The sequence below is a fragment of the Manis javanica genome, chromosome 6, assembly GCF_040802235.1.
Source record: "Manis javanica isolate MJ-LG chromosome 6, MJ_LKY, whole genome shotgun sequence".
NCBI classification, from domain to species: Eukaryota; Metazoa; Chordata; class Mammalia; order Pholidota; family Manidae; genus Manis; species Manis javanica.
Window position 1 is genome coordinate 101,643,365 of NC_133161.1, and position 15,370 is coordinate 101,658,734.

The 15,370-nt window shown below is 48.0% G+C and overlaps 1 protein-coding gene across 11 annotated transcripts in view; it reads right to left on the bottom strand.

Moving 5' to 3' along the window:
* GRB10 (growth factor receptor bound protein 10) overlaps positions 1–15,370 on the bottom strand; it is a 203,377-nt gene that overhangs the window by 81,152 nt on the left and 106,855 nt on the right. For 6 of the 11 annotated variants that reach the window (XR_012132421.1, XM_073239137.1, XM_073239136.1 and 3 more), the window contains 4 exons: positions 8,369–8,434; positions 6,655–6,874; positions 1,903–1,947; positions 1,070–1,211 (listed from right to left, as the gene is read on the bottom strand). Coding sequence is in view for 10 of the 11 variants with exons in the window: in XM_073239137.1 (XP_073095238.1) it covers positions 1,070–1,211; positions 1,903–1,947; positions 6,655–6,874; positions 8,369–8,434 (473 nt within the window). In the remaining variant the exon portion in view is untranslated. The remainder of the gene's footprint in view (positions 1–1,069; positions 1,212–1,902; positions 1,948–6,654; positions 6,875–8,368; positions 8,435–15,370) is intronic. The other 5 variants (XM_036992967.2, XM_073239141.1, XM_073239140.1 and 2 more) reach the window with 3 other exon arrangements.

Here is a 15,370-nt window from a genome sequence, read left to right on the forward strand (position 1 = left end):
GCAAAGGTGGAAATGTGCATAGGGAGTATGAGAAGAGAGTGATTCTAACGGAAAAGGCAAAGGGACTTCTGAAATATACTTGTTGAAAAAAAAGATGGTCCCAGGAAGCACTTAGTTCAGTGGCTAAAATCAGAGGCCCTAGACCCTAACGTCAGGTCCTACCACACTGGGTGCTGGCCTGCCCCACAGCTCACACTGCATCCTGCCCAGCTCCACCATGTAGCTGGGCCTGTTTCCCAACTTCAGAAGAGAAATAGCATTTGTTCCAAATTCTTACAGTTGCTTTGAGGAATAAATGAACAAATAAACAAATATAAACCACTTAAAGCATGCCTGGCATGTAGAGATCACTCAATGCCTGTGATATGTAGCTACTGTGTGCTCAGTGTCATTACTACTATACGTAAACCACTGCCCCCACGCTACAGTGTGAAGGAGGGGTCTGTTCCACTGGGCTTGCGACCCACCCTGGCCCAGCCCTGCCAGTCTGGAGGGATGGGGCTGCCAGTGCATTTCTCTGATGAGTTGACAGCTGACATTTTGACCTTGGGCAAGTCACTGAAACTCTTTGTGCCCCTGTGTCTTCCCATGGAGACAAAAGCTGTCAAACACCTACTTCAGGTAGAAACCATTAGTTTAAAAAGGTGGTTGTCACCTTCTGGGTCAAGTGAAAATCCTTCTGCTTTACAAAGACCGTATTCCAAGTCAGAAATGTAAAATGGAAACTCTTCAACTACACTGAAGTACTGGCACCCAAGAAAGGCAAGAGTTTAATAATACTTCATTTTTTCAGAATTAATGGGTATTGAAGATGAGGCAGTGGTGACATTTTTTCAGAGAAGCACCAAATTGTTATTACTTCTTAACCTTTTGTAGGAGACTTTCTAAAACAGATACATCCCTGACTTAATAAATGGAACTTTGGCCAGTAAATTTAAAAGCCTCACAAGGCAACAAGCATAGTCGCCGAGAAGAGCTAAGAGCGCAGATCCCACCATCTCCCTCCCTTTTTCCCAAAGGAATGAGCCACCTGGTCTGTCCTGATCCCACAGCCAAGCAGCCTGCTCACCTGCTTCGCAGCAGCCTGGCTTGGAGATAAGGAGCTCCGTGTGAGCACAGGGGGGCTCCCCGGGCCACAGAGCTCAGGGAAAGGGTTGGGGATGGCCGGCAGAGAAGAGGTTCTAAACTGCTGGTCTTCTTCCTGCAGGCGCCTGGGAGGAAAGAGACAACCACTCATTAAAAGCTGCCATCCCCCCAACACGATCCCGCAGTCCCACTACTGGGAATGGACCCAAAGGAACTGAAGGAGGGACTCTGATGGATACGTGTGCACTTGCTTACAGCAGGGTCACTCAACAGCTAAAAGGTGGAAGCAACCCGAGAGTCCACTGATGTGTGAATGGATAAACAAAATGCATATGGGCAGGGGGATAATACTGAGCCCCACCACAGAAGAGCGCTCTGCCACCTGCTACACCACCGGTGAACCCTGGGGACGCTGTGCTGAGTGAGATAAGCCAGTCACAAGAAGTCGGGCCCTGTATGATTCCACTTCTGTAAGGTCCCTGGAGTTGTCAAACTCATAGACTCAGAGTAGAACGAAGTCAAGGGTAGTTGGGAGTCAGTGTTCAGTGGGGACAGATGTTCAGTTGTGCAGGATGAAAACACTCTGGGCATTGACTATTGACTGCACATGCTGCACATCACACTGTGCCAGTGTGCACTTCAGAATGGCTGAGATGGTAGGTTTCATGTTACATGTTTTACCACAAACTTGTTTTTTTAAAAAGCTGCTCTTCTCAGACTCAAAGGATACAGGTTCCCTCACTCGTCACACATCCAGGCGAGGAGTAGCTCTGTGCACACTCAAATCACAAATGCTGCTCAGTGCAGGACACGTACCAGGCATTTTCTCCAAACACCCTGTCATCTTTGTTCAGCAAACACCTGACGTGTGAAGAGGTTTTGTGGTAAGAGCGTTTTCATGAGAACAACTATTTTCAGTGACTTTGAAGTGAACATTTCTCTGACTACATTGAAATACCAAAAGAGGCTCCATGTGTCCTCATCTGAATTATGGAATGAGTGCTTATTTATACAAAAAGGTTGTTGAAAATACTGAATTGATCGGAAATAAATGTCCCACGTAGCTATCCTCTGTGGAGCACAAAAGCCTGTGTTTGTGCCACCTCGGAATACCCTCCCCACCCCACTGACAGCCACTGCTGAGCGGCCCCTCTCTCTCTGGCATCTCTCCAGGGCCAGCTCCTTCCTCTCAAGAATGGGAAACTCACTTGCCACACAACTAGGCAAAACACACACAGGATGACTCATCAGAGGCAATATAAAAAACGGCAGATAAATCAAGTTCAAAGTCAAAGTAGAAACAATGTTTCCTTTCCCAACAGCCCTGCTGGTGGCCTCCTGCCCACATAGCCTGGGCTTTCTGTGAGCAGAGCCACTTTGCCTGCCCATGGGCCACACCGCCCCATGGACAGATGCCCATCTGCAGGAAGGGAACAAACCCCAAGTTGCAAATGGGACCCTGCCGCTGCTCAGCATTCCCATTCTTTCTTGTTGACACACTCCTCAAAAGCCCTCATGTGGGCTGTGTCTTCAAGTAATTTTTTGACTAATTTTACAGTTGGACTCAATGATCCATTAGCTTCTTAGAAAATGTGCCACTAGAGAAATGCACACTGTGACCATTTCATATGTTCCCTTTTTACTGTTCACCCAGATTCTAAAGGAGGCCTGCCTGGCCACTGCATGGGGACCAGGCAAAGGAGCGCTGATTTATATCAGGGGCACCCCGTGGCCTGAAGGACTCAGTGCTGTGAAAGTAGGAAAGCCCTTACTATAGTGGGCAGTGGCTTGAAAACATGCTTATTTTTAAATGTTAACAAATCCCACATAACAGCTTCCATCACGGCAAAGTGTTCAAATGACTCATCTGTCCCCTGTCCTACAGAGTAAGAGAGTGGATGTGGCCACGCCCCCTTCAGTATATTCCTGCCCCCAAATGACCACTAAACAACTGAAGAATGAGTTTTCTTTTGTTCTGACTTACAGAGCAAGATACTGATATTCTGATATGCAACTGTTCACAAAAGCTTCTCTCTTTAATATGCCATCTTGAGCATTTAAGAAAGTCCTGTGTCTTTTAGGACAGTGAAAACATTCTGTGTGATATTATAATGACAAAATCATGTCACTGTACACTTGCTCAAACCCTCAGAGTGCACACCACCAAGGGTGAGTTCACGTAAACTGTGAACCTGACAGTGACGACACACCAGGGTAGGTTCATTGGCTGTAACAACTGGCCTGCTGGGGAGGGGAGGCTGGTAAAGAGAGGCTGTCCATGCACGGGGCACAGGGTGCGTGGGCCATCTCTGTACACTGCTCTCAATTTTGCTGTGAACCTAAAACTGTTCTTAAAAAATAGTCTTTATTTAAAACAAAAGCAAAACATTATGCTACATGAAAGAGGCCAGACACAGAAGGTCACATACTATAAGATTCCATTTTTATGAAACACCAAGAAGAGGTAAATCCACAGCAACAGAAGGAAGACTGGCAGGTGCCAGGGTCGGCTGGGGAGGGCAGGTGGGGAGGGCGGACGGGCAGACACTGCTGAAGAGGCAGGGGGTTTCCTCCCAAGTGACGGAAGTGTTCCAGAACTAAACAGATGTGCTGGCTGCAAAACACTGGGAATGTCCCAAATGCCTCTCAATTGCACACTGTGGGTGGTTAGTTTCATGTTATGTGAATTTCACCTCAATAAAAAAATTTTTAATTGAAAAAAATAGCCCCATGCTGACTTTATAGCAGTTCATAAACACTGCCCAAAACTGAACATTATTACACAAAGTTGGAAAAAAAACATTCAAGATGTGAACAGCCAGCAGATGCGCCCCCTCACAATTACAAACGGGGACATGGAAAGGTGACTCGAGGCAGGCAGCTGGGAACTGGGACAGGACAAGAGCGCAGGGCCATGCTGCCCTGTGCATCCAGGTTAGCCACCCTCCTCCTCCCACCACAGCCATTCCTTCCCTCCAGGGTCTGCAGGGACCAGCAACCCGAACCAGGAAGCCCTTCCCACCTCCTCAGCTTCTGCTCTGCACCTCTCAGAACAGGTGACAATCTCGGGAAGTACTCCACGTGTGCTGCAGGCCCTGCTCTGTGGCCCCACAGCAGCAAAGGGTTCACAGTGTGACGCTCCTCAGGACCCCTCAGCCTGGGTTTGCATCTGGGCTTCCCACTCACCAGCTGTGGATAAGTTGCTCCCCCCAGTGCCTCGGTTTCCTCACCCTCCTCGAGGGTCACCACACCACCCATCTCATAGGACTGTTGTAAATGAGACTCAACAGAGATGCACACAGCAAGTGCCCAGCACATGGTCTTACAAAATAAACAGGGTATCCTATTATCGGTCACCTCATTTTTTTAGGTGCACCTGAAGGTAAGAAGCAATGTTACCTGTGTGACAAGAGCAGAGGTGAGGCCCAGGCCACACGGGAAGGGGAGGTGCCTGCTGCCTTCGGGTGCAACCCCGCATCCCTGAGGGACTTGGTACGGGAACCCCCTGGGCACATGGCCCAATTCCGCCAGAAGCACAGGCTTATAGATCTAGGGCAACTATATGGCAGGAAGCCAGGCCTTCTGGCACCATCGATCTCCACCCCGACCCAGCCTTGGTCACTGTCACCGTGGGCTGCCCTCCCATCTTCCCAAGGGCCTCCCGAAGGCCTCCATGAACAGCGACAAACAGGCCCCCACACCCAGAAAAGCTCACAGAGAAGAGAGTGTCTCCTCCAGACTTAACTCATCAGGCACTAACAGCTCTCAGGTGATGCTCTACAAAGCAAATCGGGACACACTCTGGAATGGGCAGGAGGCAGGGAGCCGAGAGGTGGTCCACCACCCCTCCTCCAGGTTCACTCTGCCTCCTAAGCAGAGCAAGCTTCCTCGGGTGGGAGGGTTTCCTGGCTGCAGAAGACCTCGCTGTCAGACTGGAAAGAGCCTCTCAGAAGTTTCTGGGAGTGTAGCGGCCCTGCCACCCATGAAAGCCAATGAGGTTTCTGAGGATGCAGCGTTGAATAACCCCAGCCTGACCAAGGCCCAAGATGTGGCACACACTTTATAGAAAGCCCGGGGAGGCAGGAGGCCTCCACCTGCCACCCTCAAGCCCCCATCCCCACCCGGAAACCCTCCAGGGCCAGCCCAGACCTGGGAGGGGCCGCCAAGAGTTTCTCAGCCTGATCTCACCAAGCTCTCCCCTCAGATGGCCTTCAACATGAGGCTACCCACTGCCACCGCTGACCCCTCTGACCACCCACTACCCCAGGCCCACAAATCCCATCCATCCCTCTTCTTCCCAGGTCAGGACCTGCCGTCGCCAAGCTGGTCCCGGGAGCACCTTCCAAATCAGGCGTGCTCCAGTCCAGCACGCTCCGCCCCAGGGTGCAGAAATGTTTGCCGAAGCCCAAATGGGAGCTCCTCACTGGCCTGGTCAAATCCTTTCCCCGTCTCTCCCCTAAGAATGGCCCACCAAGACCTTCCAGACCTGGCCCCCACCTGTTGGGATTGTCTTTTTTTAAACCACTCTGTAAGTATGACTGACACACAAAAAGCTGTGCACATGTACCAGGCACCTGGAAGAGTTTAGAGTAAGAACACACTGTGACCCGTGACCACAGCCTTGCTGCACACACCCACCACCTCCAAATGTTCCTCCCTATTTATTATAGTTGTTGCTTGTGAGGGAGACGCTTCTAAGACCTCCCTCTGAGCACATTTCAGGACACAATTCAGGACTGTGGGCTGGAAGCTGCCTCACAGATCCCTAGGACTCATTCATCCTATGGAACTGAATCGCGACACTTTGGCTAACACCCTCCAGTTCCCTCCCTCAGCCCCCTGAAACCACCATTCCCACTCTCTGCGTCCAAGAGTTTAACTATCTTAGACTCTTCATGGAAGCAGAACCAAGTACTATCTGTCCTTCTGTGACAGGCTTATTTACTTAGCATACCGACCACACTGTCCATTGGCAGAGGGATGGGTAAAGAGAATGTGACATACAGATACAATGGAATATCAGCCATAAAAAGGAGGTCCTACCACTTGCAAAAGCAAGGGCCATCTCTTCCGCTCACAGAGTCTCCCCAGCCCTGGGCTCCTATGTATCCTTCAATGCCCAATTCAGAGACCCACCACCTGCAAGGCATGGTCCTCTGCTTCCCAGAACCCTCCCTCTAGCCAGATTCCACTGGCTGTGGCCTCTCATCTTAGCCCCCTGCAGAATATGATGTCCCAGGCTGCATATTTCTGACAAGCCCCTCTTGGTCCCCAGACCCCGCTCTGGGCAGCGAGCCTTGGAGCCCTCCATCAACTGCCTGGCCATTCTCTCCTTTTTCCCAGAGCATTCTCCTCTGACGGTTTTCCTGCATGTTGTTCCCCTGGCAAGGGGCTAGGCACCAAGCAAGTGCTCAGTGGAAGTTATCTGATCTGAAGGGTACTACAGCCCCCTGGGGTGCTGCCCTGCAGGACAGAGGAAAGGAACAATGTGCTCAGCAGAGAGCAGTGTCCTGACTGATGGCACTTGCTTGCTCTCAGAGGTGAGGCCCTTGAGGCCCCAGGTCCCACCTGACGGCGAGGATGTGCATAGGCTGAGAACGCTGCACCTTCTGCTTCGGGGACACCTGCGGCTTCAGGGACCTTGTTCCTGAGGATGGCGGCTGGCTGCGGGCGTGCGGGCCGTTCTGGAGGAGGGGTGCCGTCTCTGACTGCATGCTACAGGCCGAGTACGGACTCTCCAAGGATGCGTTCATGTCGCTCACCAGGGCCTCCAGGTCCACGTCATCCTCTGGGCATTACAAGGCAAAAGCAAGAGAGACTTTAGCAGCGGTGAGGGGTCACAGCCAAATGGGCATCTTGGTGATCAGGTCCCGATACTCAGAGCATTTAATAATATTGTGTGAGGCACAGAAGCATCCTGGAGGTAAGTACAAGTTTCTATAAGGAACCATATGTATTACATTTATTCATATTTGTTGATATTCCAGAAGCAATTCAGTAATTATAGCCCAACTACATTTCCACCTGTCTGTTCAGAAGACCCCTTCAGGGCATCTGCTCAGCTCACATCCCCACCAGCGTGGGTGGGCACCCCACAGCCATGGTGGCACGGCCTCAGCGGGCCAGATCACAGGTGGACATTCTAATTAGGCCAATATCGGGACCTCTCCTTTCCCTGAGATCCGAGAAGCGAAACAGAGACCCAACATGGACAGCAGCCTCAGCTGGCACAGGCAGCTGCAGAGGGCACATCTACTGCAGGCCTCCAGGCGCCTCTCGGCTTCCCTCGGCTGGCCTGAGGAAGTCTGGCTTCACAAAAGGCCTGAGGCAGGTGCAGAGAAAGCCAGAGAGAATGACACAAAAGAACAGAAAGAGATGCATTGAGACCCTGATGAGAAATTTTATGTCAATCTGGCTGGGACATAGCAAACAGGTATCTGGTCAAACATGATTCTATATGCTTCTCTGAAAGCATTTTTCAGATGAGGTTAACATTTTTACTTCAGCAGATTTTGAGTAAAGCAGATTGCCCTCCACAAGGTGGGTGGGTCTCACCCAATCCCAATCAGTTGAAGGATTTGGGAGAACAGACTGAGATCTGCAGAGGAAGAGGAAATTCTGCCTCCACACTTGAACTGCTGCAATTCTTCCCTGTGCCTCTAGCCTGCCCACCCACCCGCCAGTTTGGGGCTAGTACCTCCAGAGTCATGTAAGCCAATTCCTAAAATAAACTCCTCCCACAATATACATATAAAAGCACATCCTGTTGGTTCCCTTTATGGGAGGGGCCGGTGAATACACTATGAGGGATATAACCCAGCACACTCAGAGATGGGGGAGGGAGCCAGGGAAGGAGACAGAGATGGGGCCTGGGGTTGTGGACTGGGGGCTGGGCAGCTGTGTGTGACTTGATCTCCATCCTTTCTCAGGCTTGGCTGCATTCCTGCCAGGAGCTCTGAAAGACATTCCTCCACCCCTATAGTTGTGCTAAAGCTAGTCTGAGTTAGTTTCTCTTATTTGCAACCCAACACACTCGAATAATACCTACTTCCTTTGTCTGTGTTTTCAGAGCTGTCACTTTTTAGTTACACAGCAACACAACTGAGCCCAGAACTTTGCAAGTCATCTAATTCAGCCTCGTGCTCCCCTGAGAGTCCCATGTGACACCCACTTAACCCACAAGAAACTTAGGGCGCAGATTGCAAGACCCCCCCACACCCAAGGCCACAAACTTGGAACCAGCAGGGAGGGCACTGGCAGAAGACAACATGCTGACACCCACCTGGTTCCTGCCGCTCTAGGCCCGGAGGCAGCTCTGGCTTGGTCACAGGATGGGCAATGGTGCCACCTGCAGGGCAGGTGTGAGGGGCTAAATTAGTTGTTCTTTGCTCTGTAACAGAGCCTGGCACATGAGAAATGCTCAGTGAATGTTATTTGTTAGTTCTATTTTGTTTATTCCTTACAAAACAATAGAAAGTGGTGACTATGAACCTGGTTTAAAAGTTAAGGACACAGACCTGGAGGAGTTGAGCAGCTTGCCCAAGCTCATGCAAGCTCGAGGTGCAACCTTGAATCTGAAAACAAGCTTAGCAGCTGCCAATCTGACCTCACCAGGTGCACTCATGAAACGAGCTCACAGACCTTTCAGCACACAGTGCCTCACTGCCTCTCCTGTGCCCCCCACACAACCTGTGCCCCCAACACAAGCCTCAGATGCCTTTGCCTATGGTTCCCCATCTCATGAGGCAAAGGACACAAGAAGACAGAACAAAACCATAACAACAAGAACCTGCTGGAAGAAGGGGCACAGAGGGCAAGGGGATGGGGGACCCCCAAGGAGAGAAGCAGGAAGGGCATTTGGCCACTTGGTGTAGGAGCAGAGCACAGATATGTGAAGATTTAGACAGAAGCAGAAAGGCCACAGATTCCTGGTTCCTTTACCCTCCAGGCCACGGCAAGGGAGCTGAGCATGGCCTGGACCAGGGCCATCACACGCAGCAGGCTTTAGACAGGTCACATGAGGGTTCTGAGGGGGCCGAGGAAGAGACAGGTGCTTTTGCAATAGCAGTGATGAGAGGAGGCCTGCCCAGTGCCTTGCTGCTGGAAGCAAGGACAGAGGCTGGGGCTGGGCAGGAGCAGAAGCAGGCTGCAATGGGAGGGAGGATGGAGACGGACCCAAACCTGACCTGGCGCAGTCAGCGAGCAGGACCTGCATGGGGAGGAGAAAGATGCTGCTAGAGCTCAGGTTTGGAGCTGTCAAATATGAATCCTGTGGCCAGATACTAAAAGGACAAAAGTGCTGAATCAAAAGTTAATAATTACCATGCAATCAATAATTAATACATCATAAGGCAGTAGGTAGAGCTCTCACTCAGCACTTGGGAGGGGGGCGCAAGGGGCTAGGTGGGGAAGAGAGGGCTGACTGAAAATCAAGATCCCTGAAGAGACAGGTACCCCCCAATCCAGCACTCCCCTTGTTCCTGAGAGGTGGTGGGTCTTAGACTAAGTCCTCACCTGTAAGCTGAGGATGCAACATGGCCTAATGATAAAAACAGTGGGTGATGGCTACCCAAAGAGAGCCAGCCACTAACTGAGAGATTTAGTGTGCTTACTGAGACAAGAGTGTATTCAGCTCATGAGGAAATACACAAGTTATATAAGTTATACTGGAGTTCACAAATCTGAGGCTTCAGGAAAGTTCTAGAATGTCTTATATTCATATTTGGCTGTTATGTCATAATCACTTAAATTTAAGCTCTGAAAACAATTAAATGTGTGCTGTCCTAACTCACCCTATGAAGTCAACATCCGCACCTTACTGGGCCATTTAAGAATCAATACTGGACAGAGCACAAAGCTCAATCAGCCTTCGGCAATGCACGTATGGCCTGGATGCCACAGACAGGCCAGCAGAGGGAGCCCACCCTAGGTGCAGTGGCATTTCATACAGTTGTGCTTTGTACTTATTTAAGAACAGCAGAAGACCTAGCAGAAAAAGATCACTGCTTTCATTACTTCCATCCTCCTTTAGAAATCAGATGGGACTAGAGTCCTCATGCGGACTGACTCCCTCAGGCGGATTTTCGTTTGAGTTATTTTCCTACATGTGTTTCTGAAGGTGCCTGGCTGTGCCCTCCTTTCCTTCTGCTCTCTGGGCCAGCCCAGTGGTTCCAGATCACCCCTCTCTGCAGTCCGTATGCCTTAGAGAAGCCAAGTGATCCTGACCTTATCCAAAATAAATAGAAAGGTAAATTGGACACTAAGGCATAAATCAACACATGTCCTCAAAATGTTTTTATTCTTTTGAGGTGCAGTATTTGTGAAACTACTTTCTACTTTAGTACATTTAACTGTGAATCTGTTACACAAAGTCACATTAGTCTGTTAACATTCATTTATGTAGGTTACAGTTTTCATGAAAAATCCAAACACTGTATTGACATGTTTCAAGCTTGCACATTTTCCATAGTCCTTAGAGCAAAACTGAAACTTTTAAACAATCTAAAATATTCTACTCTAGGGCAAACTCTTAAAAACTCTCGTGAGTAAATTAGTATTTTATCTGTTTAGATAATAAAATCACTAAGGGCTATTATCTGATTTTACTTAACCTTTGTTAAATTCTAATGAGGACTAATAATTGAATCTTCCAAACAGGGGTTTTAAAGGATTGATTCTAAAGAAGACACTTCTTCATATTCTACTGACCTTTTAAAAAAATCACTATATGAAGATGCTACTGAAGAAACACTCAGTTCTTGCAAACATTCCAAACAGTTCATGTCCCATAAGCCAGTTCACGGTGGCACGTGGGATGACTCTGCATGCCTTTCCTATGCCTGTGGCTGACTGCAAGAGCCCACATGAATCAATAATCGCCCATTTGTGAAAGCCTTTCTGCAGGGCCACATAAGGGGAGAATCAAAAGGCATTGATGAAGCAGGTGCTCCTGGAAATGAATGTTGATTAAACGTCTACCTGATGCAAACTTGATGCCAGAGTACCTCCCATGAGACTGTACCTCTGGAAGGGATCCTGGCAGGGACAGGAAGACGGTATATGAAATCTCACTTCACCCAGATTTGTAAATTGAGTTTACTGCACAAACATAGGTCAAACGACATGGCTGTAAATCAAGCTATTAACAGTCATTTTCCTTCCCCAAATAAGCCATCCAAAACAGACAATGACTTTTGTCCTGAATATCTGTGTCGTTCCTTTGATCTCAAACTCACATGTGTATCTGGTTTCACAGTTATCAGCCACCAAGGCTACTTTAGTTCTAAAATAGACATAAATACAGTAAAACAAACTTGTGTTTGGCTCATAAATTATTCTGGGTGAATGTCTCCCATAAACCATGCTGGGAAGAGGCCAGGAGCTCCCCAGCCGACTGCAGGCAGAGAAGAGAGCAGTTCTGGAAGAGGATTTATTTAATATCTAGCACACCTGGCTACCTTCAGTGTACCCTGCTTAGTTTACAGCACCACCTAGTGTCTCCTTTAATTAGGCATGAAAGATGACACGACTTTCTCTGCTAAATTATCTGGTGCCTCCAAGAAACGCCACGTGCATTATGTTAAGTGCTCAAGGATACACTGATATTGTCCGTTCTTCACAGCCCACAGAGCATCTGCTAACACACAGTGCCTTCCTCCTTTTTGTATCTAAGGTACTTGCAAGTAATGGACGGCTGTGAGGCAGGGCCCTGGCAGCCTTCTGTAATGCTAAAACCTCAGAGGGTGACGGTAATTAAGTAAAAGTAGATTTGGTCCCTGGGAAGAAAAAAACTGATGGTACATGTGAGGCTGTGACAGAATAAGAAATGAGTATTCTGGTCTTCCTCCGTGGATCCGGGTACACAGCTCCTAAAATCCTTGTAATTTCCTAAGTGATAAGAATAATGGGAGTGCCTTTTTGTTATATGTGATCTTTCTTTTGTTCCTGAAATAGCTCCCAAGAGATTACCTAAAGGGTAAGGATTGTCTTTTGTTGTTATAACATAGAACATTTTGGTATTCAAACCAAGTGCCTTCCAACCACACCTGAGTTATGTTACTGAGGTGGGTTTTGGAAAGCTCCCAGATGACCACAGAGGTGGGGCTGGCTGCGGGGGAACCAACCATGTGATTAGAGGCTTGGGACCTTCAGCCCCACCCCCAGATGCTCAGGGATGGAACACAGGCTGGAGATCCACTAAAATGGCCACTGATTTAATCAATCACGCCGCATAATGGAGCAGATGTAAAGAATCCCAACCCAGAGGGTTCAGAGTTTCCGGGCTGGGAGGGTAGCGTGCCCATCATGAAGTCCCTAGCCCCTTCCCCATACCCTGCGCTACGGCCGTCTCCCATCTGACTGTTTCCTAGCTGGAGCCTTTGTAACAACCTAGTCATCCAGTTAGTACACTGCTTGCCAGAGCTCTGGGGGAGGCTCTAGCAAATGACTGAACCGAGCAGGCAGTGTCAGAATCGACCTGAATTGTAGGACACCCCTTGGTGTAGGAAAAAACCCCACTTATCTGGAGTACAGAAGTTTTCAGTCACAGGGAAAAGAAAAGGGGGAAAAAAAAAAAGAAAAAGGGAACTTTCTTTACAGCACTGTACCTCCAAAGTGTTATACCTGAAAAGTCCCGAACACATGTGCAAAGGCCAGAGCTCTTACACACTTTTACCTGGACAAGAACTAAAGATACAGCCCGGAAAAGCAGTAAGCCATAACCATGTTCACTTGGCAACCTATTTTTGTTGACCTCGAAGTAATTAAAACCTGTGCAAATAAACTTCAGCATCCTATGGAAATACCTTTATGCCCACCAATTAATCTTCTATTCTCATGTATCCCAGTCACACATATTTAATATTTCAGTAGATAGAGTTGGACCTAAGTAAGCAGAACAGGAAAATGAGGCATGACAGGGCATTCCTCTCTACTCAAACCTATGATACTGAAAGATATTCGGCAAATAGAAAAGCAAATCCCCTAACCATAACTCCAAATACAAACGCAACTTCCAAATCATGTCATAAAAAAAAAGAATCACTGCTTTATTTCGGAGGTTACTACACTTTGGCAGGATTTAAGGCAGGAAATAAAAACCCTAGAATATGGGTCCAGCATATGCATATGAATACACATATAGGAAAGCTGTACAGCTACAGCTTTTCAGAGTTACAAGAGAAGCTCTTTCCAAGCCTTTATCAAAAATGGCATTGTCTCCTCTCCACCCAATTCCCAAGCCATTAGTAATATTAACTGCCACTTTTTTAGTCTACAGCTTAAGAAAATAACTACCAACCAATCAATTGACTTAATAATTTCTAAGAATCAATTTTTTTTTTTCATTACAGCCAATGGCATTTAAAAAAGAATCCTGCCTATACTTTTTTGTGGTGGGGCTCTGATTAGAATTTGGTAAACCCTGCCCCGACTCCCAGGAACCACAGGCCATGTGGAATCACCTCCCAAAATATGTTCAGGGCCAACTGGTGACATGAAACTGGAAAAAAATACACACATATCTTAAATGAAATACACTGAGAAAAAGCTAAAATCAAAACAACCCTCTCAATTGGCTGAGGCCAAGCTGATTTGTTCCTTGTTTCAAATTTATAGGTGATATCCTACATTATTTTTCTTGGAATGCCTTTCCTTGTCCTGATCCAAGCTCAGGACTGTGCACTCAGGAGGCTGCATGCATAGTCAGTCCCACATCCAGTGCTTTGAGAGCTCTGCCATCCTCTCCTGTTATTTTGGAACTCCATGTAGACTACTTCCAAGTATTTCATAGCAAGTATAATCCAGGATTCTACCATCCAGCTCTGTAGATAATACAGAACATGGAGAGCACTGCTTCCGTGAACTCTGTAATCCGTCTTCCTTAAAGCTACTTACATAGACATATTCTGTCTAAACCAGTGCTATCACCCATATGATTACAGAAGGTCCCTTATGATGGTGTGACCTACTATTCTTTTGGTTTACAATGGTTCAAAGGCAATACACATTGAGAAGACAGTTTGGAACTCGTACTTTGCTCTCTTCCTGATCCTCTCTGATTATGCCTGGTAGGGCAGCGAGCAAGGCTTCTGGTCAGGCCACACGATCATGAGGATCAAGAACCGACACACTGACAGCCCTTCTGTACTCACAGCCATCCTGTTCCTCACTTGTAGTACAGTGCTCAGTACATTGCATGAGCTATTCAGTACTATTATAAACAGGCTTTGTGCTCAATGATTTTGCCCAACTGTAGGCTGAGAGAAGTGTTCTGAGCACATTTAAGGAGGACCGGCTAAGCTGTGATGTTTAGTTGTTGAGGTGCATTTCCAACTTAACGATATTTTCAACTTATAATGGGTTTACTGGGACCTAACCCCATTGTAGGTGCAGTTTAGTATCTATAGCTGCTACTTAGATTCAGAACACTCAGGAAGTGATTTAGAACCAAACCCTTGTCCAGCCAGTCAGGTAAGTGCTACAGACAGTGTTCAGGGCCAGTGCCTACCAGCAGCTGCAGACAGAGAGATGAGGAAGGTTGGCCCCTCCTTCAGGTTCCTCTGCCCCAAAGACTTACAGATTCAGAGAGCCCTTGGCCCCATCCCTGCCCTGGTCTGCCGTATTCAGGCCTCCTCTAAGCACTGACTAGAGGGAAGACGCTGTGCCAGGCCTGCCCAGACCTCCCCTTCACCCCATCCCCATGAACGCAGCAGGGTAAACAATGAAAATACAAAAGTCATTATTTCAGGAATGAGTTGTAAAAATCCTATCTCCTTGATGGAAGGAGAGAGGATTCGTACAATTTCAAAAGCCTGAAACCAGAAACTGTTCAGTTACTGAATAAATCCCACATTTATCAGCCTGCACTCTGTTTGCACACACAGTCACCCGCTGTGCAGTATTCAAGACAGTCTGGGCAGCATAATATATTCAAGTTCATGGGGCTCTTTCCAAACTTGAAAGCAAACACTGGGTGTACGTTGTGCAGGTTTGTGTTTTCCCTGTTCTACCGTATCAGGTGCTTTCCTTCCCAGCAGTGAATGGCCACTTCCCCATTAAGTCATTCTGCGCTGGCGCCCCTGCTTCTGAGCCTGCTGGGATGCAGCCCGGTCTTGAGTTTAGTGAGCAAAACAGTGTCATGAGAGATATTACATGACCTGCAAATTCTCTTGACAGCCTGGGCCACAGAGCAAGAGCCTGTAGAAATACATTCTTGCTGTACCGTAAGAACTTCAGGAACTCGGAGTCCTAGCAAATAAGAAACGCAAACTTCACATCTCAGGTA